The sequence below is a fragment of the Nerophis ophidion genome, linkage group LG12, assembly GCF_033978795.1.
Source record: "Nerophis ophidion isolate RoL-2023_Sa linkage group LG12, RoL_Noph_v1.0, whole genome shotgun sequence".
Classification (NCBI taxonomy): domain Eukaryota; kingdom Metazoa; phylum Chordata; class Actinopteri; order Syngnathiformes; family Syngnathidae; genus Nerophis; species Nerophis ophidion.
The window spans coordinates 48,282,507-48,304,452 of NC_084622.1; the positions used below are offsets into that span (position 1 = coordinate 48,282,507).

At 42.8% G+C, this 21,946-nt stretch overlaps 1 protein-coding gene across 1 annotated transcript; it reads left to right on the forward strand.

The window, feature by feature from the left end:
* Window positions 1-15,922: 15,922 nt before the first annotated feature.
* On the forward strand, window positions 15,923-21,456 carry rag2 (recombination activating gene 2). Its single transcript, XM_061917668.1, has 2 exons — window positions 15,923-16,027; window positions 19,692-21,456. The coding sequence occupies exons 1-2, from the start codon at window positions 16,006-16,008 to the stop codon at window positions 21,308-21,310; spliced, it is 1,641 nt and encodes a 546-aa protein (XP_061773652.1). The 5' UTR covers window positions 15,923-16,005; the 3' UTR covers window positions 21,311-21,456.
* Window positions 21,457-21,946: the final 490 nt, after the last annotated feature.

Below are 21,946 nucleotides of genomic sequence, written 5' to 3' on the forward strand. Positions count from 1 at the left end.
ATGCTCCCAACCTTGTGGGAACAGTTTGGAGCGGGCGCCTTCCTCTTCTAACCTGACTGTGCACCAGTGCACAAAGCAAGGTCCATAAAGACATGGATGACAGAGGATAGGATAGGATAGGTCTTTATTGTCATTGCACTAGTACAACGGAACTTTGTTTTCAGCACAAACCTGTTCAAGATTGGACAAACAAACAGTGTACAGGCTTACAGAACAAGAACGCTGATGGGTCGCCATAAGGCGCCCCGTAAAAGATGGTAAAAAGGTAAACGCTAGGGAAGGATGACTAAAAAAATACAATCTAGACTGGGCTCCTAAGGGGGCCCAGTCTGGAGTGGGAAAAAACCTCCATAGCAAAGCACATATACATATTACAACATACATCTCGAGATATCTAGCAACAGAGGGAAGGTAGTTCAAGGTCATGGTGGTAGGTCGCAGCTCTCAGGCGCTGACCATCCATTTCTTACCCCTACGGGATTTGCGTCGAGGGCGTTGGGTTGGGAGGGGATGTATGTGTGGCGTATATTTTTTTGTGGATGTGTGTGTGTGTGTGTGTGTGTGTGTGTGTGTGTGTGTGTGTGTGTATGTGTGTGTGTGTGTGTGTGTGTGTGTGTGTGTGTGTGTGTGTGTAAGCCCGTAGTGTGTCTCTGTTCTGCGGCCTTGATGTATAATGCAGTCGCTTGTCCAAAGTCAACAACAACAGGTGTGTGTCCATGAGAGACAAGAAGGGAGTTTGTTGTGTCTTCGCTGCAGTGACCTTGGGGAGAGTCCCGAAGCCAGGGAAACAATCCAAGTTAGAATGATTTGTATGTGAGTGAAAATGAAATTTGATTTTCACTCTAAATTGTCTATGTCTGGTCCTCAAAAACTGCGGGGTAGACAGTCCGATGTAATCCACAGTTCTTGCCGCATCTTCCAATCATTTGTGGCAGCTTTTGGGGACTTTGAAGACTGCCAGCAACTTCCAATTTGTCGATAAACCAGAGCAACACTTACTCCAATCAGCAGATGTCCTGTTGTCATAATTCCGAATAGGTGGATATCTTCACGTCCTCGACAGAAAAGGGTCGCCAGGCATGCGGCCCTCCTTCTTCTCCCAAGAGTCCGTGGTGTGTCCAGCAACAACCGCTTCGTCACGACAGCAGGTTCCCCCAAACCCAAGATCTTGTCAATTTTGTTGAGGCCAGTTAAATAGTTCCCATGTTTAGATTTGGAGAGCAGTGCAAAAAGAGGCAACAAGAAAGTTAAGACAAGACAAAACAAAGAAGCAAGAGAGAATGTGTCTGGTGTGGAGGAACTTGACTGGCCTGCACAGAGTCCTGACCTGAACACCTTTGGGATGAATTAGAATGGAGACTGAGAACCTTCTCGACCAACTTCAGTGTGCGACCTCACCGATATGCTTTTGGAAGAATTGTCAAAAATTCCTATAAACACACTCCGCAAACGTGTTGACTGGTGCTGTAAAAGTTCCAAAAGGTGGACCGACATCATATTGAACCTCATGGGTTAGGAATGAGATGGCACTTCAAGTTCATATGTGATTTAAGGCAGGTGGCCAGATACTTTTGGCAATATAGTGTGTGTGATCATGGGGGATCTGGGTCACTTTGCGTCGCATTTCTTTTATGTACAAAAAGCGCTTTATAAATGAAGCTTTGATTGAACATTCTTCTTTTGTTTCTGATTACAATAAAGAGATGAATGGATGTGTCAACTGTCAAATGTAACAACAGGAATGTGGCGATGCATCACAAGGGAAAGGAACAGGTGCCAGAGTAGATTCTAATGACTTTCTTCTATTAATTATGTACAAATCCATGCACTGCCTGAGGCGCGCCCCACACTGTTCACTCTGCACACTCTACAAAAACCCATCTGTGACTCCACAGCAGGCTCCAAAAGTGCTTTGAGCGGATGCCTTGAGGTGGCCCGAAAGGTTGATTTTCCTTTTCCAACGGTGCAGATTGTTAGAAAACTAACGACAGTAAACACATTGTGTAATCCTATAACAACAAAGGAGAAGTCGTCTCTCCCACACTCGTCCCCTGCAAACATGAGTGTAGGCACACAGGTGCTGCACACTTTTCAAGCCCTAACGGTTTTCCAAGCCCTTGTGGTTCCTGCCTTTGTTTTTCACACTCTTTCGAGTGTGCTCTCAGCCGCTCAGTGCACAAAAACATTATGATAATGAATGGGTAGACATCTGCTTCCAGTTCGGTTTTTTTGCTGCAGGTTTAAACACGGGTTACACGTGTTCAACCCTCGGCTGGTTAAAAAGACGAGTGGAGGAACATCCCATTTCAGCTCTAAAGCATCATATTTTCAGAAGGCTCTATGTCAGTGGTCCCCAAGAATTTTTTATAAAAAATAAAAAATAAAAATAAAATATATATATATATTTTATTTTTTTTAATTAAATCAACATAAAAAAGACAATATAAACTTACAAATAGTGCACCAACCAAAAAAAACTCCCTTTTTCATGACAAAAATGTCCCTTTTTCATGACAAAGAAGAAAAAAAAAAAAAAGAAAATAAGCAAATATCACCCTTATTTGAGATATTTAATCTTACTTAGATTTAAGTTTTTGCAGTGTGGAATTTTAAGTATTCGATATTCTGTGGATTAGTTAGTTTAAAGGCCTACTGAAAGCCACTACTACCCACCACGCAGTCTGATAGTTTATATATCAATGATGAAATATTAAAATTGCAACACATGCCAATACGGCAAATTGCAATTTTAAATTTTGCGCAAAGTATCCTGTTGAAAACGTCGTGGTATGATGACGCAGATTGTAGCGGACATTTTGATCCAGCACCGATCACAGCTATAAGTGGTCTGCTTTAATCGCATAATTACACAGTATTCTGGACGTCTGTGTTGCTGAATCTTTTGCAATTTGTTCAATTAATAATGGAGACGTCAAAGAAGAAAGATGTAGGTGGGAAGCGGTGAACTGCGGCCGCTTTTAGCAACACAAACACAGCCGGTGTTTCCTTGTTTCCATTCGGCTCTTACCGTGGACATGAGCGGAGAGTTTGCGTCATTCCTCCTGCAGCTGTGGACTCTCTTGCCTCCTCCCAGCGGCTGCCACCAACCGTCGGATGCTTTCTACGTGGAGGGAAGAAAAAAAGAATATCTTGCCTTGTCGAGAAATGTGGCTTCCCTCGGAGACACTGGCGGTCACCACACCCGTGGCCACACCTCTCCGACTTTCAGGTACGACTAGATAATCTCACTAAAACACTAGTATCACAATAGAAAGATAAGGGATTTTCCAGAATTATCCGAGTAAATGTGTCTAATAACATCTGAATCGCTACCACTGCCCTCGTCTTTTTTTTCCCCCCTTGTCCTTCACTCTCACTTTCCTCATCCACGAATCTTTCATCCTCGCTTAAACTAATGGGGAAATCGTCGCTTTCTCGGTCCAAATCGCTCTCGCTGCTGGTGGCCATGATTGTAAACAATGTGAGGATGTGAGGAGCCCTACAACCAGAGACGTCACGCGCACATCGTCTGCTACTTCCGGTACAGGCAAGGCTTTTTTATTAGCGACCAAAAGTTGTGAACGTTATCGTCGATGTTCTCTACTAAATCCTTTCAGCAAAAATATGGCAATATTGTGAAATGATCAAGTATGACACATAGAATGGACCTGCTATCCCCGTTTAAATAAGAACATCTCATTTCAGTAGGCCTTTAATTTAAAACATTTCATAAAATGAATCATGTCATTGAATTATTGTAGAATAACACATCAATTTCCCTAATATTATTGTATGAGTAATAGGGATGGGTACCTAATTCTGTACTTTTATAGGCACCAACCCCTTTGTGGTGTCCCGTTGCACACCTGTTGTAGTCAGATTTCGCATTGAGGTGAAGATTTTAGTCCTGACTCCTCGTGTGTTGCATGGTAAGGCCCTTCAATATATCGCTGATTTGCTGTGCCCCGACACTTTAGTGCGCAGCCTTCGGTCTTCAGGCCTGGGTCTCCTAAAGATCCCTAAAACTCATTTTAAAACAGGCTGTAGCCCCCAGACTCTGGAATGACTTGCACCAGTCACTCTGTGAGCTTGACTGTGTCAACTCTTTTTAAAAAACTTTTGAAGACTTTGCTTTTCTTTGGATTAATAGTTTTAACTTGTGTTATCCTTTTTATCATGTTGCCCCTCTTGTTTTGACTTAATTGTGTTTTAATTCACTCTAGCCTTTAAATAGACCTCCTTTTTAGACCAGTTGATCTGCCGCTTCTTTTCTTTCTCCTATGTCCCCCCCTCCCTTGTGGAGGGGGTCCGGTCCGATGACCATGGATGAAGTACTGGCTGTCCAGAGTCGAGACCCAGGATGGACCGCTCGTCGGGACCCAGGATGGACCGCTCGCCTGTATCGGTTGGGGACATCTCTACGCTGCTGATCCGCTTGAGATGGTTTCCTGTGGACGGGACTCTCGCTGCTGTCTTGGAGCCACTATGGATTGAACTTTCACAGTATCATGTTAGACCCGCTCGACATCCATTGCTTTCGGTCCCCTAGAGGGGGGGGGTTGCCCACATCTGAGGTCCTCTCCAAGGTTTCTCATAGTCAGCATTGTCACTGGCGTCCCACTGGATGTGAATTCTCCCTGCCCACTGGGTGTGAGTTTTCCTTGCCCTTTTGTGGGTTCTTCCGAGGATGTTGTAGTCGTAATGATTTGTGCAGTCCTTTGAGACATTTGTGATTTGGGGCTATATAAATAAACATTGATTGATTGAATGTCTTGTGCAACACTCTGTGATTTTTATTTGTGGAACACGGTTTATAAATCAAATTAACTTACTTACTCACAAACACTTGACAAAGGAAACAAGCACTGCTAAACTGCCTCTAGGTAATGTTGCAATTTTCAATACCAACAAAGCAAGTATGCCTGATAAAAATAAAAAAAAACTTGAACTTACAGTAATTTCTGGCTGTCCCCTGCTTCTCCCGTGCCTTGTCCTCTGATGGGTGCCTCTGTCTATGGCCTGCTGCTTGCCCTGCTGGCCGGCACATTGGACCCATTTCTGGGGTTCCTGTCTCTGGCCAGCCTGGCTGCCTGGGGGCGGTAGTCCCTTGTTCTCTGGGCATCGCCCCTGCTCTTTTAGGTTGGGCTCTCTGGATGGCTGGAGCCGTACTTTAGATTAGATAGATTAGATAGTACTTTATTTATTCCGTCAGGAGAGTTCCTTCAGGAAAATTACAATTTTCAGCACAATCCCATTCAAGATCAGACAAACATTACAGGGAGACAGAACAGGACCGGCCGGACGCATGCATTTCACTGCTTCTATTGTCACACGTACGAGATTGCGAGGCATACTTTGGCCCCCGCACACACTGGGAGACAAATATATTGTACATACAAATTCACATACATACTTATATACACACAATTATTCATACATCTATACACACATACGTATATTCATTCATTCATACATACATGCGCGCACACATTGGTACTTACCCACATACATAGGTACCTACGCTCCCACAGACATACACGAATACAGTACATACATACACACGCATATTCACTGTACAAACATACATATTCACATACTGTACATATACAATCACATATGCCTGTGATGTAGTGGCGACTTGTCCAGAGTGTACACCTTCTTCAGCCCGAATGCAGCTGAGGTAGGCTCCAGCACCCCCTCGCCACCCTGAACGGGACAAGCGGTAGAAAAATGGATGGATGGATATACATACATACACTTGTGCATATAATAACATTTCATCAAACATATATTAACGTTGTTCTCCTAGGGCAGGGGTCGGCGACCCGCGGCTCCGGAGCCGCATGCGGCTCTTTGCCCACTCTGATGTGGCTCAGCTGCATAATCGCCGACCCCCCGTTTCCGGATTTTGATGCCTCATCACTCGGGGCTAACATTCTCCGATTTTCACTCGAACTACAATATTGAGAGCGTGCCGTGATGGCTTTACTTTTAACGTCCTCTACAACATGTCATCGCGCCGCCTTTACACTATTCTATCTGCACAGTGCGTACCGGCCGGACGCATGCATTTCACTGCTTCTATTGTCACACGTACGAGATTGCAAGGCATACTTGGTCAACAGCCATACAGGTTACACTGAAGGTTGTGATATAAACAACTTTAACACTCTTACTAATATGCGCCACACTGTGAACCCACACCAAACAAGAATGACAAACACATTTCAGGAAGAGTCATGGATGCAAAGGATTCTGGGTATTTGTTGTGTTGCGTTTATGTTGTGTTACAGTGAAGATGTTCTCCCGAAATGTGTTTGTCATTCTTGTTTGGTGTGGGTTCACAGTGTGGCGCATATTAGCAAGAGTGTTAAAGTTGTTTCTATCACAACCTTCAGTGTAACCTGTATGGCTGTTGAACAAATATGCTTTGCAGTCGTGCATGTCTATCTGTGGAAGCCGCATACAATGAGGTACTCGGCTGGCAAGCTGTTTGTACGTGTTAGAGAAGGCGTCAAGGGCAGTGGCTTCATAGCACGCCCTTATTATTGTTATCTGAGTGATCATCAGCAGATATTCGCGAGGATGGTTGCTTTGAGAATTTGGGAACCTCCCGGAAAAATTGGGTGGTTTGACAAGTGTAATGCTGTCAAGCGGAATTCATGTAAAAACGGCGGGCCGGGTGTCTAAGACCCCTGGTTTACACATATCAAAAAAAAACCTCTTTATGCTGTGTTAATTTATTTTAAATTTCAAAAGACTTTTGTGGCTCGCATTATCTTCTTTATTTTGTGAAACGGGTCAAAATGGCTCTTTGAGTGGTAAAGGTGGCCGACCCCTGCCCTAAGGGAAACTGGGTAAAACACGGTACACTGACAAAGCTTAACCTGATGTTACTATAACAATCTACAAGGTTAATATAGTTTGCCTCTCTTTCTCCCCCTCTATTTATATGTTTTCCTTTGTAATTCAAGTTATCATTACATATTACATTCAAACAAGTGTATTGTTAACTATAGAGGTAATTATTATTATTATTAATGATCAATAGCGCTATTTCTACCAATATTTATTTGTATTGCTCCATTTGTAGTGTAACAATGTTCATTGTCATATCTGTGTTATTAATATTTATTTCACCAACTGCTTCTTTGTTATCATTTTTAGTATTATATTTGTACATATTGTATTTGCTGATGCTGTTCTGTTGTTGTTAACTGTTTTGTTTGTTGATGTTGTTGTTGTTTCTATACGCCCTTCTCCAGTCGGACTTTGCCAAACATTAATATAAATCAATTTAATAAAGTCAAATACAAATAAGGCAACAAGAGAAGTATCCCACACTTTTCAATCAATCAATCAATGTTTACTTATATAGCCCTAAATCACTAGTGTCTCAAAGGGCTGCACAAACCACCACGACATCCTCGGTTGGCCCACATAAGGGCAAGGAAAACTCACACCCAGTGGGACATCGGTGACAATAATGACCCAGTGGGACGTCGGTGACAATGGTGACTATGAGAACCTTGGAGAGGAGGAAAGCAATGGATGTCGAGCGGGTCTAACATGATACTGTGAAAGTTCAATCCATAATGGATCCAACACAGTCGCGAGAGTCCAGTCCAAAGCGGATCCAACACAGCAGCGAGAGTCCCGTTCACAGCGGAGCCAGCAGGAAACCATCCCAAGCGGAGGCGGATCAGCAGCGCAGAGATGTCCCCAGCCGATACACAGGCAAGCAGTACATGGCCACCGGATCGGACCGGACCCCCTCCACAAAGGAGAGTGGGACATAGAAGAAAAAGAAAAGAAACGGCAGATCAACTGGTCTAAAAAGGGAGTCTATTTAAAGGCTAGAGTATACAAATGAGTTTTAAGGTGAGACTTAAATGCTTCTACTGAGGTGGCATCTCGAACTGTTACCGGGAGGGCATTCCAGAGTACTGGAGCCCGAAATGAAAAAGCTCTATAGCCCGCAGACTTTTTTTGGGCTTTGGGAATCACTAATAAGCCGGAGTCCTTTGAACGCAGATTTCTTGCCGGGACATATGGTACAATACAATCGGCAAGATAAGATGGAGCTAGACCGTGTAGTATTTTATACGTAAGTAGTAAAACCTTAAAGTCACATCTTAAGTGCACAGGAAGCCAGTGCAGGTGAGCCAGTACAGGCGTAATATGATCAAACTTTCTTGTTCTTGTCAAAAGTCTAGCAGCCGCATTTTGTACCAACTGTAATCTTTTAATGCTAGACATGGGGAGACCCGAAAATAATACGTTACAGTAATCGAGGCGAGACGTAACAAACGCATGGATAATGATCTCAGCGTCTTTAGTGGACAGAATGGAGCGAATTTTAGCGATATTACGGAGATGAAAGAAGGCCGTTTTAGTAACGCTTTTAATGTGTGCCTCAAAGGAGAGAGTTGGGTCGAAGATAATACCCAGATTCTTTACCGTGTCGCCTTGTTTAATTGTTTGGTTGTCAAATGTTAGAGTTGTATTATTAAATAGAGTTCGGTGTCTAGCAGGACCGATAATCAGCATTTCCGTTTTTTTGGCGTTGAGTTGCAAAAAGTTTAATTGTTTAATTTCATTAAGACACGCCTCCAGCTGACTACAATCCGGCGTGTTGGTCAGCTTTAGGGGCATGTAGAGTTGGGCGTCATCAGCATAACTGTGTAAAGTAAATCTGTACAGCAAATATGGGCATCGACATCAACCATATGATTTGCCCGAGTAGCTGGACAGGACAAAAAAACAAAAAAAAGTAAGGCTTTTTGGTAGCTTGATGATTACATTGGCTTTGCCGTATACATGCAACTGATTAGCATGAGCGATTTTTACATGGTGAATTTAACACCTCCAAATTTGGGAATGAAATCCAAAATTAAGATGCACGTTACAATCAAACAGCCAGTGGGTAATAAGTACTGTACTTACAGTATAAAACTAGACTGGTACATTCAGCATCTTAGCGAAGACTACTTTTTCTTCTAGGCAACACACTGTAGCATATACACTACTTCCATTTAATGTTTTGGAATTGGAACTGCATGCAAAGTCTGCATATAATACTTGCAAATGAGATCAGAAATGTATTAAAAACATGATATAACAACGACACATCACATGTTTTTAATAAGCTCCTTTTAAAATGTTGCATTTAAACTTATTTAATTAACAAACAATGAACATTTATTACCTTACACAAAAGTACGGAAGTTATCGATTCCCAGCTATTTATACCGCATCGGTTCAAATATGAGAGGTACCCATCTCTAATGACTGATGTTCCAAGTGTAAATGTGCAAAGTTAGAACTGCAGGCAATATCTATATTAAGATGTTTATAGGTCTGTCTGGCAGTCTGGCAATTAATTTTGATGACAAATAAGCTTATCCTTGAGGCACAAGCAGAGTGAGAGTAAACATGAATAAATACACACAAATGGGAAAAACATTGAAACAAAGTGCCTACACAACCTAGGCTGTAAAACATCAAATACTAAAACAACACACCCGGCACGTGCACGGAGATTTTAGAGGGCAGATGCTAAAGCCAGAAAAAATGGAACTCATTGCAAAAATAATTCATGAAATCTCCAAATTATTATAAGAATCACAGCAGGATATTTTGAACGTACTGTGTAAAAAATATAAACTCAAATAATCAATCATCAATCAATGTTTGCTTATATAGCCCTAAATCACTAGTGTCTCAAAGGGCTGCACAAACCACCACGACATCCTCGGTAGGCCCACATAAGGGCAAGGAAAACTCACACCCAGTGGGACGTCGGTGACAATGATGACTATGAGAACCTTGGAGAGGAGGAAAGCAATGGATGTCGAGCGGGTCTAACATGATACTGTGAAAGTTCAATCCATAATGGATCCAACACAGTCGCGAGAGTCCAGTCCAAAGCGGATCCAACACAGCAGCGAGAGTCCCGTTCACAGCGGAGCCAGCAGGAAACCATCCCAAGCGGAGGCGGATCAGCAGCGCAGAGATGTCCCCAGCCGATACACAGGCAAGCAGTACATGGCCACCGGATCGGACCGGACCCCCTCCACAAGGGAGAGTGGGACATAGAAGAAAAAGAAAAGAAACGGCAGATCAACTGGTCTAAAAAGGGAGTCTATTTAAAGGCTAGAGTATACAAATGAGTTTTAAGGTGAGACTTAAATGCTTCTACTGAGGTGGCATCTCGAACTTTTACCGGGAGGGCATTCCAGAGTACTGGAGCCCGAACGGAAAATGCTCTATAGCCCGCAGACTTTTTTTGGGCTTTGGGAATCACTAATAAGCCGGAGTCCTTTGAACGCAGATTTCTTGCCGGGACATATGGTACAATACAATCGGAAAGATAGGATGGAGCTAGACCGTGTAGTATTTTATACGTAAGTAGTAAAACCTTAAAGTCACATCTTAAGTGCACAGGAAGCCAGTGCAGGTGAGCCAGTACAGGTGTAATGTGATCAAACTTTCTTGTTCTTGTCAAAAGTCTAGCAGCCGCATTTTGTACCAACTGTAATCTTTTAATGCTAGACATGGGGAGACCCGAAAATAATACGTTACAGTAGTCGAGGCGAGACGTAACAAACGCATGGATAATGATCTCAGCGTCTTTAGTGGACAAAATGGAGCGAATTTTAGCGATATTACGGAGATGAAAGAAGGCCGTTTTAGTAACGCTTTTAATGTGTGCCTCAAAGGAGAGAGTTGGGTCGAAGATAACACCCAGATTCTTTACCGTGTCACCTTGTTTAATTGTTTGGTTGTCAAATGTTAGAGTTGTATTATTAAATAGAGTTCGGTGTCTAGCAGGACCGATAATCAGCATTTCCGTTTTTTTGGCGTTGAGTTGCAAAAAGTTAGCGGACATCCATTGTTTAATTTCATTAAGACACGCCTCCAGCTGACTACAGTCCGGCGTGTTGGTCAGTTTTAGGGGCATGTAGAGTTGGGTGTCATCAGCATAACAGTGAAAGCTAATACCGTATTTGCGTATGATGTCACCTAGCGGCAGCATGTAGATGCTGAAGAGTGCAGGGCCAAGGACCGAACCCTGGGGAACTCCACACGTTACCTTAACGTAGTCCGAGGTCACATTGTTATGGGAGACACACTGCATCCTATCAGTAAGATAAGAGTTAAACCAAGACAGGGCTAAGTCTGACATACCAATTCGTGTTTTGATACGTTCTAATAAAATATTATGATCGACGGTATCGAAAGCAGCGCTAAGATCGAGGAGCAGCAACATAGATGACGCATCAGAATCCCTCGTTAGCAATAGATCATTAGTCATTTTTGCGAGGGCTGTCTCCGTAGAGTGATTTGCCCTGAAACCGGATTGAAATAATCAAATAATCAAATAGAATAATAATAAAATAAAAATAAAATCATCATTTTATGACAGAGTTGAAGCATAAACAACATCACACTAATAATTTACTGTATTTTCCAGACCATAGGGCGCACCGTATTATAAGGCGCACTGCCGATGAATGATTTATCTTCGATTTTTTTTTCCGTATATATTGAAGGGCGCATCAAAGAAGTCATATTATTTTATTTTTTTTTCTAAATGTAAAACACTTCATTGTGGTCTACACAACATGTAATGGTGGTTCTTTGGTCAAAATGTTGCATTGATTATCTTTTACAGTTCATTTTCAAGCCGCTTTCTGACAGTCGCTTCCGGATGCGCCGTTTTGTGGGCGGTCTTATTTACGTGGCTCACTTTCGGCAGCGTTTTCTCCCCGTCATCTTTGTTGTAGCGGTGTAGCATGCAAGGACGGGAGTGGAAGAAGTGTCAATAGATGGAGCTAACTGTTTAAGTGACATTCAGACTTTACCTAAATCAATAACGGAGCAGTATTTTCTCATCCAGAAATAACAACAATGCCGGAAATGTGTGCCGTGAAAAAACGTCCGACTTGAACTCTCTAATAACGAAAGTTCCTTGGGTGCATAATGTATACTCACTACACCGGTATGTTTTAGCGCTTTCATAGCGAATTTACTGACAGAAGTAAGAACTTTACACTACTTTATATTAGAAATGGCAACAGCGAGGAATGAATGTCACATAACAAAAAGATAGAGAAAAAGCAGAAGCTTATCGACTACGTTATTGGCATGAACTACAAAGTAGGACGTGCGCAATTTTTCAAGATTCATGCAGATCCCAAATACAGATCAGCAAGAACCAGAAGGTAAGAAACATTGCTTTTGCATAATATTGCGAAGCAAAACGACAGATAATGTGTTTTACCTTATACACACACCATAATAATACTTGTATGTTTAATCCTGGGCTTTACGGTGGTAGAGGGGTTAGTGCGTCTGCCTCACAATACGGAGGTCCTGAATAGTCCTGGGTTCAATCCCGGGCTCGGGATCTTTCTGTGTGGAGTTTGCATGTTCCCCCCGTGAATGCGTGGGTTCCCTCCAGGCACTCCGGCTTCCTCCCACCTCCAAAGACATGCACCTGGGGATAGGTTGATTGGCAACACTAAATTGGCCCTAATGTGTGAATGTGAGTGTGAATGTTGTCTGTCTATCTGTGTTGGCCCTGGGATGAGGTTGCGACTTGTCCAGGGTGTACGCTGCCTTCCGCCCGATTGTAGCTGAGATAGGCACCAGCGCCCCCTGAGATCCCAGAGGGAATAAGCGGTAGGAAATGGATGGATGGATGTTTAACGAAAGTCATACTAAAACATTTTGAGCTGTGTGTAATGTTCTATATTTTCAATCGAACATATAACATGTTGTTGTTGTTTACTTGAGTCGTATTGCCATCATATTGCAGTCTGCAGGCTCCGTGTTAGGTTCCGCACTACATGAGGGGTCAGGATCGGAGCTTGTGATAATACTTTTGGAAGGAATTTTTAACAATAAATCAAATCAGTGATACAAAAATGTCTTAGTCAAAGAAAGTCAGAGGCTTTAATTAACACTGTGGTCTCTTTATATTTGATTTATGCATTTTTCTGGTCTCCCAAACAATAACAAACAAAAAGAAGCTGTTCTAAATATGTCTGCTCTTCTGCAAATAACTTATCATCATTTGGCTGCGTAAAACAGGTCATTTTTCTGTATTCTCTTTTCATGCTGGTTTCGTTTAGACCTCTGTTGTGACAGTCGGCATATACTGTAGTCTTAATTATTCATCTGTTTCCTAATAAGTCATTTTTATATGACACACTTAACTTATGGACCCACTTGTGGAAACTAAGTACAAATAATAATAAAATGACCCCTTTTTCTTTTATATAAGTCACCACGACTGCATCACAAACTTAAAGGCCTACTGAAATGAGATGTTCTTATTTAAACGGGGATAGCAGGTCCATTCTATGTGTCATACTTGATCATTTCCCGATATTGCCATATTTTTGCTGAAAGGATTTAGTGGAGAACATCAACGATAAAGTTCGCAACTTTTGGTCGCTAATAGAAGTATGTGCGCGTGACGTCACGAGTTGCAGGGCTCCACACATCCTCACATTGTTTTGAATGGGAGCCACCAGCAGCAAGAGCCATTCGGACCGAGAAAACGACAATTTCCCCATTAATTTGAGCGAGGATGAAAGATTCGTGTTTGAGGATATATATAGCGAAGGAGTAGAAAAAAAAAAAAAAAACAAGTAGAAAAAAAAGGCGATTGCATTGGGACAGATTCAGATGTTTTTAGACATATTTACTAGGATAATTCTGGGAAATCCCTTATATTTCTATTGTGTTGCTAGTGTTTTAGTGAGTTTAATAGTACCTGATAGTCGGAGAGGTGTGTCCACGGGTGTCTTGAGGCCAGTGTCGGAGGGAAGTCGATGGCAGCTTTATGGACGGCACAAACTCAGAGGCGACTTTTTACAACAATTTTCTCACCGAAAACTGCTGGTTGACATTTGGTCGGGATCCATGTTCGCTTGACCGCTCTGATCCATAGTAAAGTTTCACCTTTGGGAATTTTAAACAAGGAATCACCGTGTGTTTGTGTGGCTAAAGGCTAAAGCTTCCCAACTCCATCTTTCTACTTTGACTTCTCCATTATTAATTGAATAAATTGCAAAAGATTCAGCAACACAGATGTCCAAAATACTGTGTAATTATGCGGTTAAAGCAGAAGACTTTTAGCCGCGAGTCGTGCAGCGTTAATATTTCCTTACAGTCCGTGACGTCACGCGCATGCGTCATCATTCCGCGACGTTTTCAACAATAAACTCCGCGGGAAATTTAAAATTGTAATTTAGTAAACTAAACCGGCCGTATAGGCATGTGTTGCAATGTTAATATTTCATCATTTTCGGGTCTCCCCATGTCTAGCATTAAAAGATTACAGTTGGTACAAAATGCGGCTGCTAGACTTTTGACAAGAACAAGAAAGTTTGATCACATTACACCTGTACTGGCTCACCTGCACTGGCTTCCTGTGCACTTAAGATGTGACTTTAAGGTTTTACTACTTACGTATAAAATACTACACGGTCTAGCTCCATCCTATCTTGCCGATTGTATTGTACCATATGTCCCGGCAAGAAATCTGCCTTCAAAGGACTCCGGCTTATTAGTGATCCCCAAAGCCCAAAAAAAGTCTGCGGGCTGTAGAGCGTTTTCATTTCGGGCTCCAGTACTCTGGAATGCCCTCCCGGTAACAGTTCGAGATGCCACCTCAGTAGAAGCATTTAAGTCTCACCTTAAAACTCATTTGTATACTCTAGCCTTTAAATAGACTCCCTTTTTAGACCAGTTGATCTGCCGTTTCTTTTCTTTTTCTTCTATGTCCCACTCTCCTTTGTGGAGGGAGTCCGGTCCGATCCGGTGGCCATGTACTGCTCGCCTGTGTATCGGCTGGGGACATCTCTGCGCTGCTGATCAGCCTCCGCTTGGGATGGTTTCCTGCTGGCTCCGCTGTGAACGGGACTCTCGCTGCTGTGTTGGATCCGCTTTGGACTGGACTCTCGCGACTGTGTTGGATCCATTATGGATTGATCTTTCACAGTATCATGTTCTCATAGTCATCATTGTCACCGACGTCCCACTGGGTGTGAGTTTTCCTTGCCCTTATGTGGGCCTACCGAGGATGTCGTAATGGTTTGTGCAGCCCTTTGAGACACTAGTGATTCAGGGCTATATAAGTAAACATTGATTGATTGATTGATCATTGATATATAAACTATCAGACTGCGTGGTGGGTAGTAGTGGGTTTCAGTAGGCCTTTAAGAGATGGAAGCCTCCGACGAAAGAGAAAAAAAAAAAGGATTCCTCTGTGTTTCTTACCTTCCTGGGTGTATTTGATGTGCGACTGTAGCACAGAAGTGACTCGCTAAATGCATTCAAGCCGCGTCGCCAATGAGCAGCAGTCACAGGCAGTTAACCTCAAGATCTGGAAGTGTTTGTGAGTCAACGGAGCTTCACAAACTCACTGCCAGTGTCTGCTTTTGTCAAAGTTAGGCTGCATAAAGAGTGATTAGATTTAGCTTAGTGATACTCAAGTGAGCTCGTGCACTAAATCTTGGCTCCTGGCTGCAAGGTAAGCACATTGAAATTGATTTGAAATAAATGAGAGAGTTGGGAATATGTATTGTTATTTTAGCCTTTACTTTTGCAGACCATTCTGTTACGGATAAAAATAATTGCAGAATAGTTTGCAAAGAAAATAAAAACAATTACTGAATAAGGTCATTTCTAAGCATATCTTGACCTGAAGTTGCTCATTTGATAATTATGTCTTTTCTCAGAGTTGCAACCTCGTTATAGGTGAAGTTGACATTTTAGTAAACGGTTCTTTATTCTTTGTAAATTTGGCCAAAGTATTAAGTTAAAGTACCATTGATTGTCACATACACACACTAAGTGTGGTAAAATTTGTCCTCTGAATTTGACCCATCACCTCTGTTCACCCCCTAGGAGGTGAGGGGAGCAGTGGGCAGCAGCGGTGCTGCACCCGGGAATCATTTTTGGTGATTCAACCCCCAATTCCAACCCTTGATGCTAAATGCCAAGAAGGAAGGTAATGGGTCCCATTTTTATAGTCTTTTGTATGACTCGGCCCGGGTTTGAACTCACTATTATATATATATATATACATATACATATACATATACATATATATATATATATATATATATATATATGTATATATTGGTTGATGGGCAACACTAAATTGGCCCTAGTGTGTGAATGTGAGTGTGAATGTTGTCTGTCTATCTGTGTTGGCCCTGCGATGAGTGGCGATTTGTCCAGGGTGTACACCACCTTCCGCCCGCCCGATTGTAGCTGAGATGAGCGCCAGCGCCCACCCGAGACCCCAAAAGGGAATAAGCAGTAGAATTAATTTCCCTTGTTAATCAGTAAAGTTTCATCCATCCATCCATCATCTTCCGCGTATCCGAGGTCGGGTCGCGGGGGCAACAGCCTAAGCAGGGAAACCCAGACTTCCCTCTCCCCAGCCACTTCGTCTAGCTCTTCCCGGGGGATCCCGAGGCGTTCCCAGGCCAGCCGGGAGACATAGTCTTCCCAACGTGTCCTGGGTCTTCCCCGTGGCCTCCTACCGGTTGGACGTGCCCTAAACACCTCCCTACGGAGGCGTTCGGGTGGCATCCTGACCAGATGCCCGAACCACCTCATCTGGCTCCTCTCGATGTGGAGGAGCAGCGGCTTTACTTTGAGTTCCTCCCGGATGGCAGAGCTTCTCACCCTATCTCTAAGGGAGAGCCCCGCCACACGGGGCTCAATAAAGTTTCTCTAAGTCTAATATACAGTATATATATATATATATATATATATATATATATATATATATATATATATATATATATATATATATATATATATACATACAGTATATATATATATACTATTGTTCCACACAGTAGTTCAGTTACTGTTATACAATATTACAGTGTATGAAGCCGGTATGTTTTAAAGTTGTCGTTTGCCTGCATATCGTAAATACAACCGTCCAACATTTTACAACTAATTGTAAACTTATAGGTGCCGAGCATCAGGGCCGAGTTGCGATGAGAGAGTGTGGCGATGTTAAGATATTAAGCCGAGTTGGTAAGTGAATTGGTTTGCTAAGAGTAGCCGTACCCATGTATTTTCTATGGGCGGTTTGCATTGGGTTTTAATCTGATCCGATTGAATTTATATTTATGTCGAGTCTTTATTTTGGGTACTTACATACGGTGACTGAGTTTTGTGGCGTTTTAAGGCCATCTGCATTTTTTATGCTACATATTAACTGTTCTGAAGGTTTGCATATTTATGTAATTGTTCCTTTAGTTCTACAAATAGGATATCCATCCATCCATCCATCTTCTACCGCGTATTCCCTTTTTCAGGGTCGCGGGGGCGCTGGCGCCTATCTCAGCTACAATCGGGTAGAAGGCGTGTTACACCCTGGACAAGTCGCCACCTCATTGCAGAGCCAACACAGATAGACAGACAACATTCACACTCACATTCACACACTAGGGCCAATTTAGTGTTGCCAATCAACCTATCCCCAGGTGCATGTCTTTGGAAGTGGGAGGAAGCCGGAGTACCCGGAGGGAACCCACGCATTCACGGGGAGAACATGCAAACTCCACACAGAAAGATCCCGAGCACGGGATTGAACCCAGGACTGCAGGACCTTCGTATTGTGAGGCAGACGCACTAACCCCTCTGCCACCGTGAAACCCCGAATAGGAGATTGTTTCTGTTAAGGGTTTAATTATTATTATTGACTTATATTTCATATGTGTCGTTTGGAAAGGTAAAATGTGTTTCTTTAAGTTGTTTAACCGTTGCTGTGGCTTCGGTTACTATGGTTTCCGGTTGCTATGGTTACGGGCAGTTCCGTTTTTGCCGGCACGTTAAACAAAGTGTTAAATGAGCTCCGACATTAACAAGCAACGTAGCGTCGGTAATGCTACACAGGAGATAGTTAACCACGGTTGCAGTTCAGAGAAATAACCACAGTAAGCTTCCTAATTAAGTGTGTTATAAGTAACAGTTTACAAGTTGCACTTGTTAAAGTTTAGGACGTTTGGCCACTCACGTTGCCAGTAGATGGGACGGGTGTGCTAACCACAGCTCGCATGTGTGTTTGTTTGCTGCACAGTGACTTCACGAACGGCAGGTTTAGTCACGTATTAGTTAAGTTTGTGACTGTTTGCTATTTGGAGAGCAAGTGTTGAACATTATAAAGAGTTTAGTTGTGTGTTATCTTGGCTACATTGCTGCAAGGGAAGTGGACAGCGCAAGTTGGGGAGTTAGCGTGTGAGTGGGGATGAGTGTATGAGTGTAATTAATGTCTGTTTATTATTGTCTGGTTATTGTATTTTTATGTGGTGTGTATAGTAAATTGTTCAACTATACAAGCCGTCTCCTCTCACTCTCTCTTAGACTAGATTTATTGGGTAAATAGTGAATAATTGGAGCAAAAGTAAAATATAGTCCTTTACAGGCTCCCTTACATTATATGTTTTATTAAATGTGCTTTTCATGATGGTATCTTTACATCACACTCAAATTTATAAGCGCAGGCCTAAATTTACCGCATGCCTTTGGTAAGCGCCGGAGTGAGAAGAGGTTTTAAAATATATATATATATAAGAATATATATATATATATATATATATTCTTACGTTATTGTTACTATCCTCATGGGCTCCCTGTGTCTGCCTGAGAGTTTGAATTCATCGAGTCTATATAAGTGCTTCCAGCTCACGTTGATGTAACAATTTAGCCAGACTGCAAAACCCACAAACAAAGACATCCAAAACAAACTCACTCCAAAATGTGTCAACCCTATGATGTAAAGCAGGGGACCCCAAACTTTTTGACTCGGGGGCCACATTGGGTTAAAAAAATTTAGCTGAGGGCCGGGCTGTAAAACATATATCAGGTCAGGAAATAACACGGAGGCTATTTCATCCCTACAAGTCTGTTTCGCAGGTTTCCCTGCTCTTCAGGGGATTTTATAATAACATAGGCTCCAGCACCCCCCGCGACCCCGACAGGGATAAGCGGTAGAAAATAGATGCATGTATAATAAAAGCCTTTGAAAAGCAGGGAAACCTGCGAAACACGGGATTTTATAATAAAATATATAAAGAAATCCCCTGAAAAGCAGAGAAACCTGCAAAACAGGCTTGTAGGGATAAAATAGCCTCTGTGTTTTTTCCTGACCTAACGTGTATTCCGCTCTACCCCGGTATTGAGCAATATGTAACGGAAAAAAAACACAGTAACTTTGATTTTTTTATATATATATATATATATATATATATAATCCAAGCGAAATGATGTCGCATTATCAATGGGAAAATGCATTTTTAAACAGATTTAAAAAAAATTAAAATACAAAAATAAAATTCAAATTCAAATATTTTACCTTGGGACTTCCCGCCGGCCGGATTTTGGACGCTGCCGGGCCTGATCCGGCCCACGGGTCATAGTTTGGGGACCCCTGATGTAAAGCTTTGCCATTGTTTAACAAGAGTATCCAATATTGTATCAACAATTAAGCCAGAGAAGACAAAAATCTCATTTGAACATTATGTGCATTTTAGTCTTATATATAGTATTAAAGTACAGCTGGGATGCTGTTTATCACCATTAAACAGGAAGTGATTTTAAAGAATGAAAACATCTGACTGTTTGTGTGTTTTCATGTTGTTTTGTAGCTGCACCTGCACCCAAAATGACTCTGCAACCATTAAACCCAGTGAACTGCGAAGGCCTTCTGCAACCTGGTTGTTCTCTGCTTCAGCTGGACGGTGAAGTTCTCCTGTTCGGCCAGAAAGGCTGGCCGAAGCGCTCCTGTCCCACAGGAGTATTTGGAGTGCGCATTAAACTCAGTGAACTCAGGTTGAGAGCCCTCTCTTTCTCCGACGACTCCAATTACCTTCCGCCTTTGCGTTGCCCAGCCGTTTGCCGCCTCGATCCTCATGACGGGCTCCCAGAGAGTTATCTCATCCATGGCGGTCGCACCCCCAACAATGAGATCTCCTCAAGCCTTTATGCTCTGAGCATGGATAGCCGTGGCAGCAATCGCAAACTGACCCTGCGGTGTAAAGAGAAAGAACTGGTAGGAGAAGTGCCCTGTGCCAGATACGGCCACACAATCAGTGTCGTCCAAAGCAGGGGGAAGACGGCCTTTGTAATATTCGGCGGAAGGTCTTACATGCCTGCTAAAGAGCGGACCTCAGAGAACTGGAATAGCGTCATTGATTGTCCACCTCGGGTGTTTTTGTTCGACCAAGAGTTTTGTTGTTGCTCTGCTTATACCTTCCCAGAGCTCGATGACGGACAGTCTTTCCACACAGCTTTAGCCAAAGAGGACCGTGTTTACTTTCTCGGGGGCCACTCTTTGAAATCCAACAGCCGCCCTCCTCGGCTCTTTTGCTTGCATGTGGAGCTCTTGCAAGGTTGTCCGTTAGTGTCCTGTGACAGTCTTGATTGTGGTCTGTCCATCTCAAGTGCGGTAATCGCCCGCACAGGTCCATCTCATAAATATATCGTATTAGGAGGGTATCAGTCAGATTCTCAAAAAAGAATGGAATGCAGCACTGTGACTCTGGATGAGAAAGGGATTCACATTGAACCTCTCCAACAACCACAGTGGACCCCAGATATTGTTCATAGTCAAACTTGGTATGGTGGCGCTGCGGGGGAACTCGGCATGCTGCTCGCTGTACCAACAGAGGGCAGGTCGTCCCAAACAGATATGCATTACTTCTATCTGGTCAACTTCCAGAAAGAGGTAGAAGGTGAAGAGGATCCGGCCCAGCAGTGCTGCAGTCAGGAGCTGTCAGACTACGACAACTCCACACCTCTGGAAGATTCAGAAGAGCTCTACTTTGGCCGAGAGCCTCATGAGCTGGAGGATTGTAGCGAGGGTGAAGGTGACAAATACAACGAGAAAGATGAGGAGGATGAGTCACAATCAGGCTACTGGATCAAATGCTGTCGCGGTTGTCAGCTGGACCACAACACATGGGAGCCGTTTTATTCCACCGAGCTCCACCGGCCGGCCATGATTTTCTGCTCAAAGGGAGAGGCAGGACATTGGGTCCACGCTCAGTGCATGGAGCTCACGGAAACACTGCTGCTCACACTCTCCCAAGGCAACCAGAAGTACTTCTGTCTTGAACATGGCGGTCTTCCTCACCAGGAGACGACCCCACCTCGAAAGGTCATCCCCTTACAGCGCACGCCACTTAAAGTTAAACACAGGAAATCTCATACGAAACTGAGGAGCTCCCCTGTCAAAAAAAGTGTTTTCAGGAGACTTTTTGACTAACCGAAGATGATGATGTGTTTAACGGGATGCTTTCATCGAGAGCAGAGGTCTCCAAAATGTATTTCTGAAAGAGCTACTTTTACAAAACAATAGCTTATTTCACCCCCAAACAAAGTGATAAAGCTTGTTATGTTAGAACAGAAACACAATGTTGTGATCCACAACTTGAAAACAATTAAAACGTGTTCACCTGCATTCTGTATTTCTGGGTACTTTTCTTTCTGGTATGTTTGACATCATGGCGAGAAAACATGAATTCTGTAAAATGATGCTCAATTTGACATATTTTACTGTCTGGCATACTGAAGATTAGACAAACATTGGTTGAACCAAACTCACACATTCTTCATGGAACTATTCTTATAGATTAGATGGATTAGATTAGATAGTACTTTATTTATTCCGTCAGGAAAATTAAAATTTTCAGCACAATCCCATTCAAGTTTAGACAAACATTACAGGGAGACAGAACAGGATCGCTGACGGGTCTGCCGGCTTCCAGCGCCCCTTACAAAAAAGATGAGATAAAGGTAAACAAAGAGGGGGGGTGGAAGAAAAAAAAAAAAAAAATAGAAGATTAAAATAAAAATAAAAAAAAATCGGTCTAAGCCTGGGCCCTGGAGAGGAGGTGCAGAC

Excerpts from the sequence above, each read along its gene's own strand:
- rag2 (XM_061917668.1), top strand. The coding sequence starts at position 16,006 with ATGCTAAATGCCAAGAAGGAAG. Across the intron at positions 16,028-19,691 it reads GCTAAATGCCAAGAAGGAAG|CTGCACCTGCACCCAAAATG; the intron begins GTAATGGGTCCC and ends GTTGTTTTGTAG.